General features: G+C 25.5%; 2 protein-coding genes across 2 annotated transcripts; both read right to left on the bottom strand.

The window, feature by feature from the left end:
- Positions 1-3,141: 3,141 nt before the first annotated feature.
- LOC145829520 (CDK-activating kinase assembly factor MAT1-like) lies at positions 3,142-13,473 on the bottom strand. Its single transcript, XM_082937346.1, has 4 exons — positions 13,241-13,473; positions 10,325-10,502; positions 9,914-10,154; positions 3,142-3,645 (listed from the first exon to the last, which is right to left on the bottom strand). Exons 1-4 carry the CDS (start codon positions 13,443-13,445, stop codon positions 3,334-3,336), a joined length of 936 nt encoding a protein of 311 aa, XP_082793472.1. The 5' UTR covers positions 13,446-13,473; the 3' UTR covers positions 3,142-3,333.
- A 307-nt stretch (positions 13,474-13,780) lies between these two features.
- On the bottom strand, positions 13,781-15,039 carry LOC145829679 (hsp70/Hsp90 co-chaperone CNS1 homolog). The gene has a single exon (XM_082937535.1). It carries the CDS (start codon positions 15,010-15,012, stop codon positions 13,789-13,791), a length of 1,224 nt encoding a protein of 407 aa, XP_082793661.1. The 5' UTR covers positions 15,013-15,039; the 3' UTR covers positions 13,781-13,788.
- Between the last annotated feature and the right edge of the window lie 1,914 nt (positions 15,040-16,953).

Here is a 16,953-nt window from a genome sequence, read left to right as displayed (position 1 = left end):
AAACTTACAAAATTATTCTAAAAAGTTGCAGTGGTAAATTAACTACATGTACTTTTATGGTATATGCTTTACTTGAATATACCAATATTTTTTCTATTGTTAGTTTAAATTTAATTAGCCTTTATATTTTGATAGAATACTGTTTTATGTAGTATTTAAAATTTATGATAAATTACTCTGATTTTGTTTTCCAATGTTTCAAAACAGTATTAGGCAACCTCTCTAAATGTGTAAGAATTTTGTACATAACGAACCGAACTTGTTAGTTATAGACTGTTGCGGGACGCTTTAATTTTTATAAGTAAGAAATTTTATAATTTATTTAAGTCTACAAAGAAAGTTCTACTAATAGGAGTAAAAATATAACAATTTTCAGTTTTAAAATTAAAATTTTATTAAACACACAGTATTTTATGTATTGAGCAATGTTCACAAATAATAAGCTGTATAAAACATATAAAGTAATAATATTTTCATAAATAGAATTATTAACTGGAACATAAATGTATTCATCACGATAAGTTGTTCAGTTTATTTTTCTACATGTTAATTTTTTATTAATTTACTTCAAAACTTAATATAGATTATGATATAAACAAAAATATATAAATAAATTACTCAGAAAAATAACGCTTACATTAATATAAAAAACTAAACAACACACAATATATAAACAAGGTACAAAACTATGAATTTGACTGCGATGAAATGTCTTCATGTAGTAAATATTTGTGTTCTAAAACTAAGAGACGTTATAACGTCGTTACATGCTATTTTTTATTTTCCACGTTAAATAAAGTAAAAATCTTTCCTAGTTTATTTTTTTGATTTCTTATTTTACAATGGCTTAACATCTCACTTAAACCGAGATTGTGGATATTAAAATTTAGTTTTAATTTCTTACATGCTTTTACTTTTTATACTATGCACAAGTTCATTAAATTAGCGCTTTCAAAAATCCATTTCAGTTTAACCATTAAAATCAGGGTTGCTCAGGTTTTTTTTAATCTTTTATTAGGTTTTCTAAGTTTATAACAAGTTTTTGATCCGTTTTTAGTTTAAAGTTAATAAACTGTCTTAAGTAATATAATAACATTTAAAAGATACTGTAAAATTACTTTAAATGTGTTTTCTAATAAAAAAAAGTTTAATGTTTTTTTTTTTCTATATGATAGATTTTTTGTACTTTATAGCAAATTAATTAGTTTCCATAAAAAACTTCCAGGTTTCTTTATCTAAAATTTCAATATACAGTTTTTTTTTAGGAACCCAAGTGCATTTTTATCCTTGTAAGTAACTGAAGCTCCGTAGATGACACTTTGTGGGCGCACTTTTATTTTAGTGGGCATATAATTTTTATAAAATGTTACAAACTTTTTTTTACTTATTTCTTCTGCTAGTGGTTTGTGGAATAGCACGACAGTTAAGTCTAAATTAAATAACAGTTATTAAATTATATTAGCAATTTTTTTATTTTTTCTTAAATTATTAAAAAGTATATCATTAGTAATTTAGCCACTAAATGGAGCCCGGATAATGTCAAAACTACTCTATAAGTAAGTTTTTTAAACTAAAAATAAGCAATCTTAAATATTCTTATTGATTACGACGGGCAACATATAGCACCAGGGCTGGCCCTCGACGAAGTAGAAACCATTAGTGTGCGACATTTCATAGTTCGAAAACAACTAACATTTAGTTATTCTATAACACATATGCTTCTCAGAAGCCTTATTAATTTGATTCTACGTACACTTAGATACTTTAAAAAACAATTTCACTAAAATTAGCGTTTTTTAAAAACTAAAAGAAAATACTTTTACGTTTTTTAAAATTAAGCAGCACGCATAAATTTAATTTGGAATAAGTTCTGATCGCAAAATTTATTTCTATTGAATCTAGCCCAATGACAAAAAAGTTTCCGAACTTTTTATTAACTTTTGTTAGTAAACTTTAATTTAAATGTATCCGACTAGATTCTAATTTTTTGGTATACTATATGGTAATTAATAGTATACCACAAATGATAACTCTTATAATGATAAGTTATTTAACATAATTGTTTGTTTTAAAGTAAACTTATTTGCAAGCTTAAATATTCTGTAACTTCAGCAAATTTTTTTGAACGAAGTCTCTTAGAAAAAAAATGTAATATTACAAAACCTCGTTTAAGCGGGAATCTAAAAATATTTCAATACTAATTTGATTAGAGTAAATTTTAAAGTAGGTTACAATGATACGCATAATTAAAATTTATTTAATGTAATTTTTTGAATAGCTTACAGTGAAATATACAAATTAAATGGTGTTTTTCTATCATATTAGTAAAAGGATAAAACATTTTACAATTAAAAAGTTTTTTTTTTTTTTTTTTTATAAGCTTTTGTTGGTTACAAAAACAATATTGCAGTTTTGTCTTTAAAATTATTAAATCAAGTGATATAAGTAACAAATTTATTTTAGGTTATGATTTATTATATAACCTTATAAATATATCCTTAAACTTGATCTCTTCGCACTTAGCTTAAAAGGTAGCACAATAATTTTTATTGAATTTATAGTACTTTGAAAAATGAACTTATTACAGGGTTGCCAAACTTTTTTGAGAAATTTCTGACTTTCTTCCAGGTTTTTAAAAGTATACGTTTTTGGGTATATTTTTAGTTTAAAGCTAAGGTTAAAAACTGTGCTAAGTAGTATAACAACATTAAAAAGATACTTTAAATGTGTTATTTAAAATAAAAAAGTTTTGATGATAACAAAAACTTTTTATTTATTTTTTTTGTTTCAAATTAAAATTTTACTACATAATATACAGAAATTGATTAAAATAACATAGTTTTTAGTGATTTTGTTCGAAATTCCAGTTTTTTTGGCAACCCTGATATTACCTAAAGCTTGTTTGAAAACATTTTAAAAATCTAAGAAATTTACTTGGAATTTTTTTTTAGTTTTGTGCAATTTTGGGTATGTTAAAAAAGGTTAAGTTAATTTTTGTTTAAAAAATGCTTAGACGGCCCATTTCTTTAATTTATTTATTTTTAGATAACTACATCTTGTTAACTACACATATACATACTTAATTTAATATTTTTGTTTACTATTCATCGTTTTTATTTATTATAAGTGGCAAAACTTATAAAATTTAAATAATCATTTCACCAGCTAAAAATTACAACAATTTTTTTTTTTTTTAAATTTGATAGTGTAGGCATTAATAAAAAAAGTAAAAATTTATGCAATTAACCTAGCTTATTTGACTACAAAAGAAGAACTGAAATTTACAAATGGAGTACCTGCTTATGAAACATAAAAAATACTCCAAAAAAGTATTTAAAACAGCGAATTTGCCGTAGATGACGACTTGTGAAAGAGTCCAGCAAATGCGTCGCTTAACGCTCTGTGACAAGCAATCGTGGAAATGTAACCACCTGCTTGCGCTGTCTCGTTACTTTCAATCACATGAACTAGGTACCCTTCTTCTTCAAGATCATGAGGTATTTTTGGTCCTTCAAAGTATAGTTTGACTGGTTTGTACACAAAAGGCTCATCGCAAATTTCCATTTCTTCGTCTACCTTTTCGATGATTATTTTATCGCCAAATTGATCATATTCTTCATCGTTATTTGATTCATAAGTTGAACTCTTGAAGATAATATAAAAATGTGATTGTGATAACTGTTTAACTTATATCTTTACTTCAGTAAATTAACAAAACATTTTTTTTAACACTTAAAAGTAATCTATACAGGGTGGCCACTGGTTTTTGAAAAAATTTTCCAGGTTTTCAAAATTTCTTTCAGTTTTTTGAAAGTACTTGTTTAGTTTAAAATTAAATTTAAGGTAAAAAATGTGTTAAATAGTACAACAACATTGAAAAAACTAGCAAGCTACTTTAAACCAGTTTTATAATAAAATCAAAATGTTGATGACGACAAAAAAATTTTAACTATAGAATATAATTTTTGTATTGTATTGAAATTTCACTACTTACATGTAAAAGTTATTTAAAATTCCAGGTTTTTCCAGGATTCCAGGTTAGTGGCCACCCTGACTATGTAAGTAAGAATCTTAAAATATTCAAGTAAGTTAGTTGTACAAATGAACATTGCTCAGTTGCCATTTCTCAAAGCAGAGTTTTCTAAATTGACCGATATCGTCCCTTTGAAGCGAATTTGGTTACAGTAAGCCATGACTTTGTAAGGGACAAAAAATTAAATGGGTATATAGCTAGTAAAAGTGGCGATTATTTTCCGACTTCTGTTTAGTGAACAAGCATAAAATGAGTTTGGAAAACAATTGCGTCAAAGCATAAATTTAAGCCTATAAATTTATGTGCAAAGCTAAAAGAAAAACCTATATTTACCAACACTTTATCAGGAAATTGATCACAGTCACCTATTGTGAATCTACGCACTCCTTTGGTTACGCGTTTTAGAATTCTAACAAAATACAAAAATAATAATTTGAAAAAATATTTATAAGTTTTTTTACATGAATTTATGTTTTTTGACAGCAATAATGAAAAGAAACATATCAAGAAACATTGGAAGTGAACTGATCTAACAATATTTTTACTTAAGTTATACGCGGACCTGGCAATTACTGAATTAACACGCTATTTTAACGATATATACTTAATATCTTTATTTATTATAAATAAACAAATATGATTTATTTACCATTTACTAAAGGTTTCATAAATGAATTACTTATACTACTGTTAAACGTATTTCGAGTCTGTGGTGATTAAATGTATATACAATAAAATTGCAAAACGAAAAAATAATAAAATACTTGTACAACATAAAACTAATAAATTTAAAAGACTAAAATACATGAATCAAAGAAGCTAAAAACTAAGTGTTAGTTTAAACTAATACCATAAAGCAATACAAAAGCGAACTAAATTCGCTTAAACAAGATCGTAACCATTCACAATTAAATGCAGCGAAAAGCCGCAATGGCTTAAAGCTATCTGCTACGCAGCCAAAACTAAAAGCCTAGTTGAGCGTAGCGTGAGTTTTTATACAAATATGCTCTTTCGAAAATGAGAAAATGCCAATAGTATTACAGAAGTAAGTATTTTGAAAATATTTGAATTTTTAGTTTGTGCCTTTCATAAGGAACGTATTAAATTCTATGCAAGGGTCGGTAAACTGTGGCCCGCGGGCCGCATTAAAATTTCGTTTCAACTAGTTCAATATACTAAATTCTCGAAAATCAAAAATAAAATGTTAGTGTTATCTTTAAAATATAATCTATCACCTGAATTTTTTTGTTCGAAAAAACTATCCTTAAATATGTTTATTAAATCACATAAAAAACCTTCCTTTTTTGGCCTGCCGACCCCTGCTCTAAGTCTTTGTTTTTTGTATTTTAGGTGTCTTATCCCCATTTATACTTTTAAATTAAACGTGGTACAAAGTTCAATTCTTGACAATATTTATAGTATAAAGTTTCATTTCAACTCAATAATTTTTTTTCTTGCCCACCTAAAATGGAAAACTAAACTTGTCTTGCATGGTAGTAGAAAAAGATCTTTTTCTAACACCATGCACAGGGTTGCCAAATGTTTTTAGCAAATTTTCTCCAGGTTTTCAAAACTTCCTCTAGGTTTTTAAAAGTACAAATTTTTGGGTCTATTTTTAGTTTAAAGTTAAGTATAAGGTAATAAACTGTGTTAAATAGTATAAAAACATTGAAAACATACTGTAAGGCTACTTTAAATGTGTTTTTTAGTAAAAAAAGTTTTTGATGATGAAAAAAAAATTATCTTAAGGATAGATTATTTTGTCAAATCAAAATTTTACTACTTAACATATTAAAATTGTTAAAAATTCCAGTTTTTTTTTTAATTTCTCAAAATCCAGGTTTTTTGGCAACCCTGCATGCCAGACAAGTTTAATTTTAGGTGGGTAAAGAACTAAGAAGATTTTTTATATATACACATACACATTGTTGCCACAGATCAAGCTGAGAAAATTTTCCTGATATTTTACCAAAATTTTCCTGACTTTTCTAAATCAAACCTATTTTACTTATTCTAAAATACATAAGCTAACTTTGAAACTATATAAAGTTTTCAATCTAATTCTAATACAGGTTAAAACAACAGTTTTTTTTGCTGAGTTCAATCATCAAACTTCCATTACATCACTTGAACCATCTTTGTATGATTGATGTATTTGCAATAAACAACTCTATCAGCAAAATACTTGTATTATTACTTTATAAACACAGCATGTCTGAAAAAAGACACTTTTTTTTTCAGCAGTTCCTAGCATTAGTTTTACTTATATAAATTATTCACTTACTTTAATAAAATACTACCTAAACTTTTTAATATAAAATCTTTAACCTAAAAATTAATTAAAAAAGAATATACTTTTGTAACTGTAAAAAAATGCATAAAAAAGTAAACTATATATCTGTTGTATAAAATATTATCTTATCATTTAGTATAAAATTTGTAACAAATAAATATACTACTATATATTTTAAAAATTTAAATTATTCCACAAAAAATACAAATAATAAGTAAACTTAAGTACCATTTAACTACAAGACAAATAAATATTTCATTATAAACTTTATTAAAAACTTAAGCGCTTTCGGAATGTCCAAATTCCCTTATCAAAATGCTAAACACTCCCTAGTTAAACTAACACAAAATAAATTGAGTGAAATTATATCATTTGTAAAAAACACAACTAATTAAAACGACAAGTAATTAACAAAAACAATTGTAATTTTATAACAATTGTTTATAAAAATCCATTTTTGTTAATTACTTGTCGTTTTAATTAGTTGTGTTTTTTACAAATGATATAATTTCACTCAATTTGTTTTGTGTTAGTTTAACTAGGGAGTGTTTAGCATTTTGATAAGGGAATTTGGACATTCCGAAAGCGCTTAAGTTTTTAATAAAGTTTATAATGAAAAAATTTATTTGTCTTGTAGTTAAATGGTACTTAATTACATTAAAAGGTCTAAATATATCTAAGTAAACTTAATCTTGGCATACACCTCTCATATAACTTATTTTACAGATTTAAACAAATTTGACAAAATTATAAAGAGGTAAAGTATACACATCAGTTTGTTACATAAAATACTAACTAAGTGCTAAATTATAAAAAACTCAATTATTTACTTAAACAAAAAACATTTTGATTCTAGAATTATACTAGATAAACTTATGTGTATATATCACAGTTTCACTATGGAAGTTTCCTTGCTAAAGATCATCAATACTAAAAAGCTTACAAAATCTGCTTGTTCAAGTAGGGTACTTGTTCAATATGTTAATTGAAAAAATTTACAGTTTTATAAAGGATATCTTATTAATTTATACCAGATAAAGGCTTTGAAAATTAAATAATTTTGCAAATTTCTAGGAAAATTTTAGAATTTTTTTCTGACTTTTAAAGGACTTTTAATTTATTTTTACCATTTGAAGGCTTTGAAAATAAGGAATTTTGTAAGTTTAAACTGACAAAATCTGACTTTTTTTTTAAATTTTATCAAATTTCCTGACTTTTTTACTAAACCCCCCATTTGTTCCTGACTTTTGTCATTTTGTACTGAAATCACTATTTGTCCCTGCGTTGTGATAATAGTAAATAAGTTTACAAACTATTGTTTACAAAATAGTTCTAAGTAGTTGTAAACACTGAGAAGTTTAAATTTATTAAAGCACTGTGACGTTTGCTTAACAACTAATTTTTAATACAAAATGCTATTCTTGTTGTAGCAATGGTCAGTTATTGATGAACTCTGATTGATAACAGCACTTTGAATTGAATCTCTGAGTGGAATTCAGTTAAGCGTTTGAACTTTTGTAATTTTGTTGCTTATTAAAGAAAGTAGCAAATTATTAAATTATTCTTTAGCTTTATTAACTTATTGTACAACTCACTTGAGTTAATACGTATTTTTTAAATTACATTTGTTATTAAATATTGTATATTAAATTGTGCTGTGTAACTTATAACCAGTTGTTTTTAATTTAAGTTACTATTTAAGTGATTTCTATACTATTAGAAATGATTAAGACTAAGAAGGGTTTAAGACAAAAAAATAAGTTAACGGGTCTTGCAGATACTGAGCCATCAGTATCTGCTGACTTCAATTTTTTCCTGACTTTTGTAATTTTTCCTGATTTCCTGACCATGTGGCAACCCTGCATATACAATTTATACTAAAAAGCTTTTTAAATTTATTTACATCTTGAAGGAAAATTATTTTTGTAAACGAATAAAGTGGAAAAATTGCAAGACTATGTTTTATCAAATGTATTATAAGTAAACAGCCAATATAGAAGGTATGTTTGTTACCTCTCGTTTGATTACGTTCTCTTGGTTAATTACGCACTTTAGCTGTTAACACAATGTGCGTAGATTCGCAAGAAGTGACTGTAGATACATTTTTAAACACCCTACCTACGGAAACAACACTTTTTAAACTTGGAAATCAATATCTATCACCTACCCATGGTTGCCACTGATCAAGCTGAGAAAAATTTCCTGACTTTTCCTGACTTTTTAACAAAATTTTCCTGACTTTTTTAAATCAGTTTTATTTATATAAATTGTACACTTAGTTCAATAAAACACTACCCAAACTATTTAATATAAAATCCTTAAATTAAAAATCAATTAAAAAATAATATACTTAAGTAACTGTAAAAAAAAGATATAAAAAAGTAAACTATATATCTGTTGTATAAAATAATTCCTCTTATCATTTAGTATAAAGATTGTAACAAATAAATATACTCTTATTTACTTTAAAAATTTAAGTTACTCTACAAAATATACAAACAATAAGTAAACCTAATCTTGGCATATACCTTTCTTATAACTTAATTTATATACTTAAACAACTTTGAAAAAATTATAAATATACACATTAACTTGTTCCATAAAATACTAAACTAACTGCTTAGTTATAAAGAATTCAATTATTTAAACAAAAAACACTTTGATTCTAAAATTATGCTAGATAAACTTTTGTGTAAATATCACAGTTTCACTATGGAAGTGTCCTTGCTACAGATCACCAATACTAAAAAGCTTACAACATCTGCTTGTTCAAGTAGGGTACTTGTTCAACATGTTAATAGAAAATTTTTGCAGTTTTATAAAGGATATTTACTAATTTATATCAGGTGAAGGCATTGGAAATAAAATTTAATATTTTTGTAAATTTTTAGGAAAGTTTTGGAATTTTTTTTCTGACTTTAAAGGACTTTTAATTAATTTTTACATTTAAAGGCTTTGGAAAACAAGGAAATTTGTAAATTTAAACTGACAAAATCTGACTTTTTTTTTAATTTTATCAAATTTCCTGACTTTTCCTGACTTTTGTCATTTTTTTAAATTTTTCCTGACTTTTCCTGATTTCCTGACCGAGTGACAACCCTGCCTACCACAGTGTGTGCATATATTTAGCTTATACTTCAATGCATTATTATTTTAAAAAAGTAAACTTTGCTAGTCAATTTTATCAACTAATCTCAGTTTTTCTAAAGTTTTAAATGAACCAAAGTTACACTAAACTGAATTAGTGGGAACACAGTATAATGGAATCAGTTAAGCTTTTAAAAACTGCTCAATGGCCTTGATCATATAAAATAAGATTTTTTTAGGTTTAGAATAAAACAAAAAATAATTATAGAATCATTATAAGAAACAGAAAACTTTTGTAAAAGAACATTAGAGTACATAAATATTAAAAAAAACAAAAAAAAGTTATTTAATGTACTTATTTTTAACTTTTTAATTAGTTTTACATTATTGATGACTTAGTGAAAATTTTTTTTGTTTAATTAAAACTTTCATCATATTCCAACAATAATTTAATCTTTTGAAACAAATGTTGTCAAAAGACTAATAATAAACATCCAAACCTTAAAAAGATCAATATTAAAAGACTCCACATCACCAGGATCAAAATTACCAGTTTTCAATTTATCTACAAGAGCATTTTCTCTTTCTTTTATTTTTGCATTTAAAACTTCTTCTTTCTTTCTGTATTGATTAAGTTTGTTTTGACGTTCTTTTTCTAATCCATCAAGTTTTGCCTGAGTTTCAGAGCGTTTTTGTCTAATTTTTATTTCGTTTTTTCTAGTAGTTTCCGCATTGTTTAGCCTGTATTTGAAAAAAAAAGTTTTTACATTAACATTACGCTAGTACATTATTAAGTTTTAAAACTTATTTGTTGCTAATAAACTATCAAAATTTTCATGTTATAAATAAGCATATCAACTTACATTAACTTATTAAGATTAATTCATCATATGAAAATAATTATTTCTTACTTGTAATGACTAATTCTTAATTTAGTATCTTTATCATCTAAATCATTTTCAAGGGCATCAATTATTTCTTCAATTTCTTCCAAATAGTCATTGTAGTCGTCTAAGCTGTCAAAATCTTCTTCTAACTTGTTATAAATTCGCAAAACCGATTTTCTTATACCAACTTCTTTTTCTACTCCTTAAAAAAAAGAAAGGTTATTTAAAATCTTATTTGCTTAATAAATTATAATTAGTTACAGTTATAAGCAAGAAACGAAGTAACTTACTTAGAACAAATATAAACTATATTAAAAATAACTCACTGGAATAATATAACATAATTGAAAGATGAGACTTCAGTTTAAATAAAATAGTTATAAATACACTGGACATAGTTATACTTTTAAGCATGTAAGTAAAAAGAACACATTTTGAGGTTATGAGGTATTTTAGATTTTTTGTAATTTTTCATTATTTTTAAGTTTTTTTGAAGAAACCAAGACATTCCTCCGCGAAACTTCCTTCAAACTGCCTTAAAACGCGTAATATTTTAAATCATTATTATGTTTTATCAAGAAATTAGTATGTAAATATATTATGTTTTTATATATTTTTAAATAAATGTTTTCCAATAGTTAATAATAAGTTTTTATTGTATAAGATAGTGCTTTTTTTCAGTACTCAATAATACAACAAGGTTAAACTTTGCTTCATAACAAACTATTTAAATATTTATTATTACTTGCCTAAATGTACAGATCTATATGTTGCTGATAAACATACTTATATATACAAAATATATAGTGACATATGTTATGTACAAATATAACATCTACCAATAAATTGGAATTATAAGTTCTTAAGAAGAGTATTTTATTATTTTAAGGGCATAGGGGGTCCACCTTGAATTTTACAAGTTAATCTTATATTATAGAGTTTTATCTGAGTTATCAGACATTTTTAACTGCTTGAAAAAAATCAAAGTAATTTTTGAGATATGAGCAATCAAAGTCGGTGACCTCAATAGGTTCCTAATGGATTGCCCTAACTAAAAACGCAAAAAAAAACATTTCATTAAAAACTATCTCCTCCTTAATTTTCAAGCTATCTTCTTCAAATTTTAACAGAAAGTGTATTATTAAGTTTTAAAAAGATTGAATGCAGGAATTTTTTCAACTTTAAAAATGATTTTTTTATTAAAAAAAAAAACCTATTTTTTTTGTTTTTTTAAGCTAAAATTTTTATTTTTTAATATTTTTAATTTTAAAATTCCAACATTCAAAGTCTTTTAAACTATGAAAGGAACGTTCCCCAAAAGTTTGAGATCTCTAGCTTAAAGAGTGATAGAAAAGATAAATTTTAGTGATTTTTTAAATTTCCTGAAATTTGGCCCCAAAAAATTTGGGGTTCATACAATTGTATCGGAAAATTTTTATAGAAATTACAATATTTTAAAAGTTAAATAAAATTTCTAATCCTATAAAAACTGGTTTGTACTTTAAGCTTTCATATAATATTCAATGTTAGTTTAAGTTAAAAAAAAAAAATGTCGAACCCCCCTATGCCCATCTCTTTAGCATAAACTAAATTTAGTTCTTTATTTTTTCTTTTTTTGTTGTTGTTTTAACATGTTCATAGTAGTTTTTTTTTTTGATAAATACTACTATCATATTTGCATACAATGTTATTATCACTCAATCTTGGTGTACATGCTAGTATTTAAATTAGTGTGAATAAAAATTACTTTCCTATGTATAGGAAAAAATCAAATAACAAATGTAAACTAAGTTTGTTTGCCATTCTAAATTATTTTGAATTCTATTGGATTGTAATTTTTTGAGGATTCAAAAAACTTTTAAAAGTATTTTAAGTGATTTTACATTGCCAATGTGACAAATTTATATAAATAAACAGATATTTAATATGATAAGACAGGGTTGCCACTTTTATTAGACTTTATAAGACGTTAAGACTTTTGGAAAATTTTCTCCAGGCTTCAAAGTTAACCAGGTTTTTTAAAGTACTTGTTTTTGGATCTATTTTTAGTTTAAACTTAAGTTTAAGGTAGAAAACTGTATTAAATAGTATAAAAACATCTGAAAGATATTGTAAAGCTACTTCAAATGAGTTTATTTAAAAAAAATTTTGATGATGACAAAAAAATGTTATCTATATGGTAGATTTTTTGTGTCAAATAAAAAATTTTCTACTTGACATGTAAAAATTGTTTAAAATTTCAGGTAAAATGGCAACCGTTGATAAGAGTACAAGATATTGTTACACATTAAGAAATTTTTTTTTTATCTAAAAAATTGGTGATTTATTGATGAGTTTGGAAACCTTGCTGTAGAGTTATATGGCTTACTATAGTGTATTTGTATAAATTTTTGAATGTTTTCTTTAGTGTTCATTGTTAATTAATAAAATTGATTTAAATAAAACACTAAATTTTTCTTTAAACAGTGTTTTAAATAAAAAGTATACAATCATGGTATAAACCAGGGTTTCTCAAAGTGGGCCAAGTGACAAAATTTAGGGGGCCATGAAGTCATAATTTGAAACTTACACTAGATAATCTGGAGTCGCTGATGAAGAGCAAAAAAAAGTCTTAAACAAAAAAAAGCGCTCAAAAATTTGGTCCAAGATCTTGTTTACAAAAAAAAACCTTTCATTTATCAAGTCATACACCAGGATACAGTTTAATAATATGTGGAGGACAGACTTATATGTTTTTAATGATAGTTTTGAAACTTATACTAGATATTCTAGGTTTGAGGGGGCCATAGCTTTTTATATTCTTTAAAGGGGGACTTTGAAAAAAAGTTTGGGAAACCCTGGTATAAACATTTTTAAATTTTAATAATTTTCATTTCAAGAACAATGAAGAGTTAAGCTTATAATTTATAACACAAAGTAGCATATTCAGTGTGTACCTACTTGAATCTTCAAAAATTTGCACACGAAAATCTTTCTTATACAAAGTTCTGCCACAATCTCTATATGTACACTTGCTAGATTCACGATGGAAAACCACATTTACACAAGCTTTGCACAAAGAATGACCGCAATTATTTATCATCATAACTAATTCAGGATTACGGTACTTATTACTTTGACAATGTGGACATCTTAGTTCATCCATATCTTTAATACCTTTCCTAAATTTTAAAGTCACTACAAGAAAAACAAACTATAACTATATTTTATAACTTTAACTAATTACAAAAAAATTGTCTAAAATTTATTATACAATAATTACCTATTATACTTATTATGAAAACTTCATTAAAACAAAATGTTGTTGTTAGTATATATACTATATAATAAGATCTATTTCAACAATTTATTTTTAGTAGATACCAGAGGGTAAAAACAAAAAAAAAAGAACTTATTAGTATACTACATTTTTTAAAATTTGACTAATGACTAGACATAAAAAGCTAAATAGAAGCAATAATTTAATAATTTTTGTTAGCAAAATTGGTCTATAGAGGAAGTTTGTAAATTTTGGTATACTTTTCAACAAATTTTGAACGGAAAGATGAATTTTTTGCTAAAATAACAAAGCCAGGAGTACCAGTGCGAACAACAACTTTAGGAGAAGATAATATTTTTCTTAAGCTGACATTCAATGGAACTTCATAAAGTTTTTCTTCTTTATAATTTTCAACAAAAACATCAAGATTTCCAACTCTATATTCATAATGTTCATCCCAAGGTGCTTTATGGCTAAACAATGCTTCAACATGGTCAGAAAAAAAAGTGTTTTCTCCAAAACCTTCAATGAAGTCACTTGTTTTATACTCTGGGTACATTAACAAAACTGGCCAATACAGTAAGTTTTCTTTTAGAGTAACTATCTTTCCTGTTGGGCTATTTAATTGCTTCATAAATAGTTGAACTTCACTCAACTGCTCCTCTTCTTCATCTGAATCCTCATTTTTTTCAAGGACTTTAGAATCTAAAGTAACACCTCTTTTCAAAATTTCATCCATAAGTTTTTGGTTTTTATTTTCAACTTTACGCTGTTCTATTTTCTTTTTTCTCTGGTCCCTTTCAGCTACTTTTTTAGCAGTACAAGCATCACCAATACATTTTAAAGCAAATTCATTATCTGCTTCTATGCTAATAATGATTTTACACCAATCAATAGTCTGATCATAACGTTTTAACATTTTAGAACACAAAGCACATCTAATTAAAGCTTTTAAACGTTGTGGCTCTAATTTTGTAGCAGCATATGCATCTATATAGGATGATCTATAGTTTTCCAGATAAAAATTAGCAGCAGCTCTATTAGTGTAAAGAACAGCTTCTAACTGTTTATCTTTACTGTCTATTTTCAAAGCTTCAGTATAGGCCAGACGAGCTTTAGAATACATTTTCTTTTGAAACCAAAAATTTCCATCTTTTTTATGAGCTAGTGCTTTTTCCTGTGGAGTATCATTTTCATCATATTTAACTTGTTGTAATCCTTTAAGAATTGGATTTTTGTCAATATCATCTTGAGTTAGAATAGAGTCTTTTTTCATGAAAATAGGATGAGTTTCGAGCATATTTTCAAATTCTTTTTCATCAAATTTAGAAGAAGATTTCATTTTTTTACTCTCATTCATCATAAAATTTTCTAATTCTTCTTCCTGCTTCTTAATCAACTCATCACGCTCTTCTGCAGTCCACTTTTTTCTAGTTAATTCTTCAATATCCATAATGGTATAAAAATATCTATTATAAATTTAGCTGAATAAATTCAATATACAATTTAAAATTCAACTACAATCCATTTATATTCAGTGACTTTTATTGATACTTTAATAATATCTGTAATATCAATTAAATAGAAAATGAGAAAGCTAATGAAAAAAAAAATATTAACTCATTTAAGGAGTTTGAGTTGCAATTGTTCCTGCCTTTTTCTTACTTTGAAGTTTAGTTAATATTTTTTTAACCAAGGGGTTATACCTCTTAAAGAGTGTATTTAAGGATATAATGGAGCTAAAACACTTTTTTTTTTATTTAATCTTATTTTAAATAGTTTTTACTAAGCTACAAGATGTAAACTAAACTAAAATTTGAAAAACCTAAAATATAGAAATTTTAGAACAAAAATACAAAAAAAAATTTTATTTGTTTATTTTTTATATAAAATTTAACCAAAATTTTTATTATTGAATTTTTTTTTAATTATTTTCAACATAATTTTCTAAATATATCAAGAAACACTTGCTGAAATTTTGAGGTAGTTATCTAAAAAAACGTAGAAGAAGATGGATATTTATTGAAATAGTCTATTTTTTCTGTTTTAGTTTGCAGCTCCCATAAAGATCCTATTGCTGCCTCCGACTTTGACTAGCTATATCTCAAAAATTATTTTGAATTTTTATAATCTGTAAAAAGCTTCTTGTAGCTTAGTAAAAACCATATTATTAAGATCAAATCTCAAAAAAAAAATTTGGTTATGCTTACGAATCGGGGCACACGCTTTTCAACATTATTTGAAGGAACTTTTTCCTAATTTTAAAGATATTCAACATACTTTTGCTAACAGGTCCAAATTTCAAAAAGTAAAGACGTCGTAAGGTAAGAACTTTGAGAGGTACGCACCCGCGTAAGGTACGCACCCGCGTAAGGTACGCAAATTAGAAATTATCTTTCTATAGTTGGTTTGAGATACTTATTTAAAACTAAACATTTAAAAATTTTTTACAGGTATTATCAGAGACGAAGACAAGCTCTTTAAAGCAAAGTTAGAAAACTGTAACAGTAACTACCAGTGACATTTCAACTACGTTTGACATTTTTACTATATCAAAACTTTATCGTCAAATAAATGAAAATTTTAATTTTGTGAAACATTTATTTTATTAAAACCAAATAAGTTCAAAAAAAAAATTAATAATTAGTTCATATTAGTTTAAGATAAGATATTTATTATATTTATCAGTAGATAAAAATTAAATTAGAAATAATTAAAAATTAAATTATTATTAAGTTTATTGTCCAACGAAGGACCTAGGCATTAAAACTTAAGCCACTTAAACTGAAAGACACTAAAATAAAAAGAAAAAGAAAACAAATTACAGTGATTAAATAAACATAAAACTTATACAAGGCACACACTGAATAAACTAAAACTTTAACAAACAAATATTCAACGATTCCAAAGTCACCAATCTCCAATTATACGTTCCAAAGCAACAAATCCCTGTAACAAGCAACTCCTGTCAAAATTCTTCAGAACCTGTCTTCATCTTGCAGAACATTGATCTCAGCTACTATTTGCCACTCGTTATGTTTTAAAGTTTCACCACGTCAAATTCAGTCAAAAATCACTTCAAAAATGTGGCAGCAACAGTTCACAAATTTAGCTTAGGAATCAACTGAGTATCCAATAATTTTAAAATCTAAAGCCTAAAGCACACTAACAATAGCCCTTCCAAAATATCAAAGTTGAAAAAGTACCTAAAATCTATAAGGGGAAGGTGTAGCTTACAGATTAAACTACCAATAAACTACATACCACACACCAAATCAATGGCTAAAGAGATGAACAAAACTAATCACTTATAAATTTTACTGGTAAATATTTTATTTAAATCAAATTTTTTTAAGTTTAATCGAAAATGTTTAAGATTTTTGCACGATACTAG

Source organism: Thalia democratica, chromosome 2, assembly GCF_965202585.1.
Source record: "Thalia democratica chromosome 2, ktThaDemo2.hap1.1, whole genome shotgun sequence".
NCBI lineage: Eukaryota > Metazoa > Chordata > Thaliacea > Salpida > Salpidae > Thalia > Thalia democratica.
This window is presented reverse-complemented; position numbering and strand designations above follow the sequence as displayed.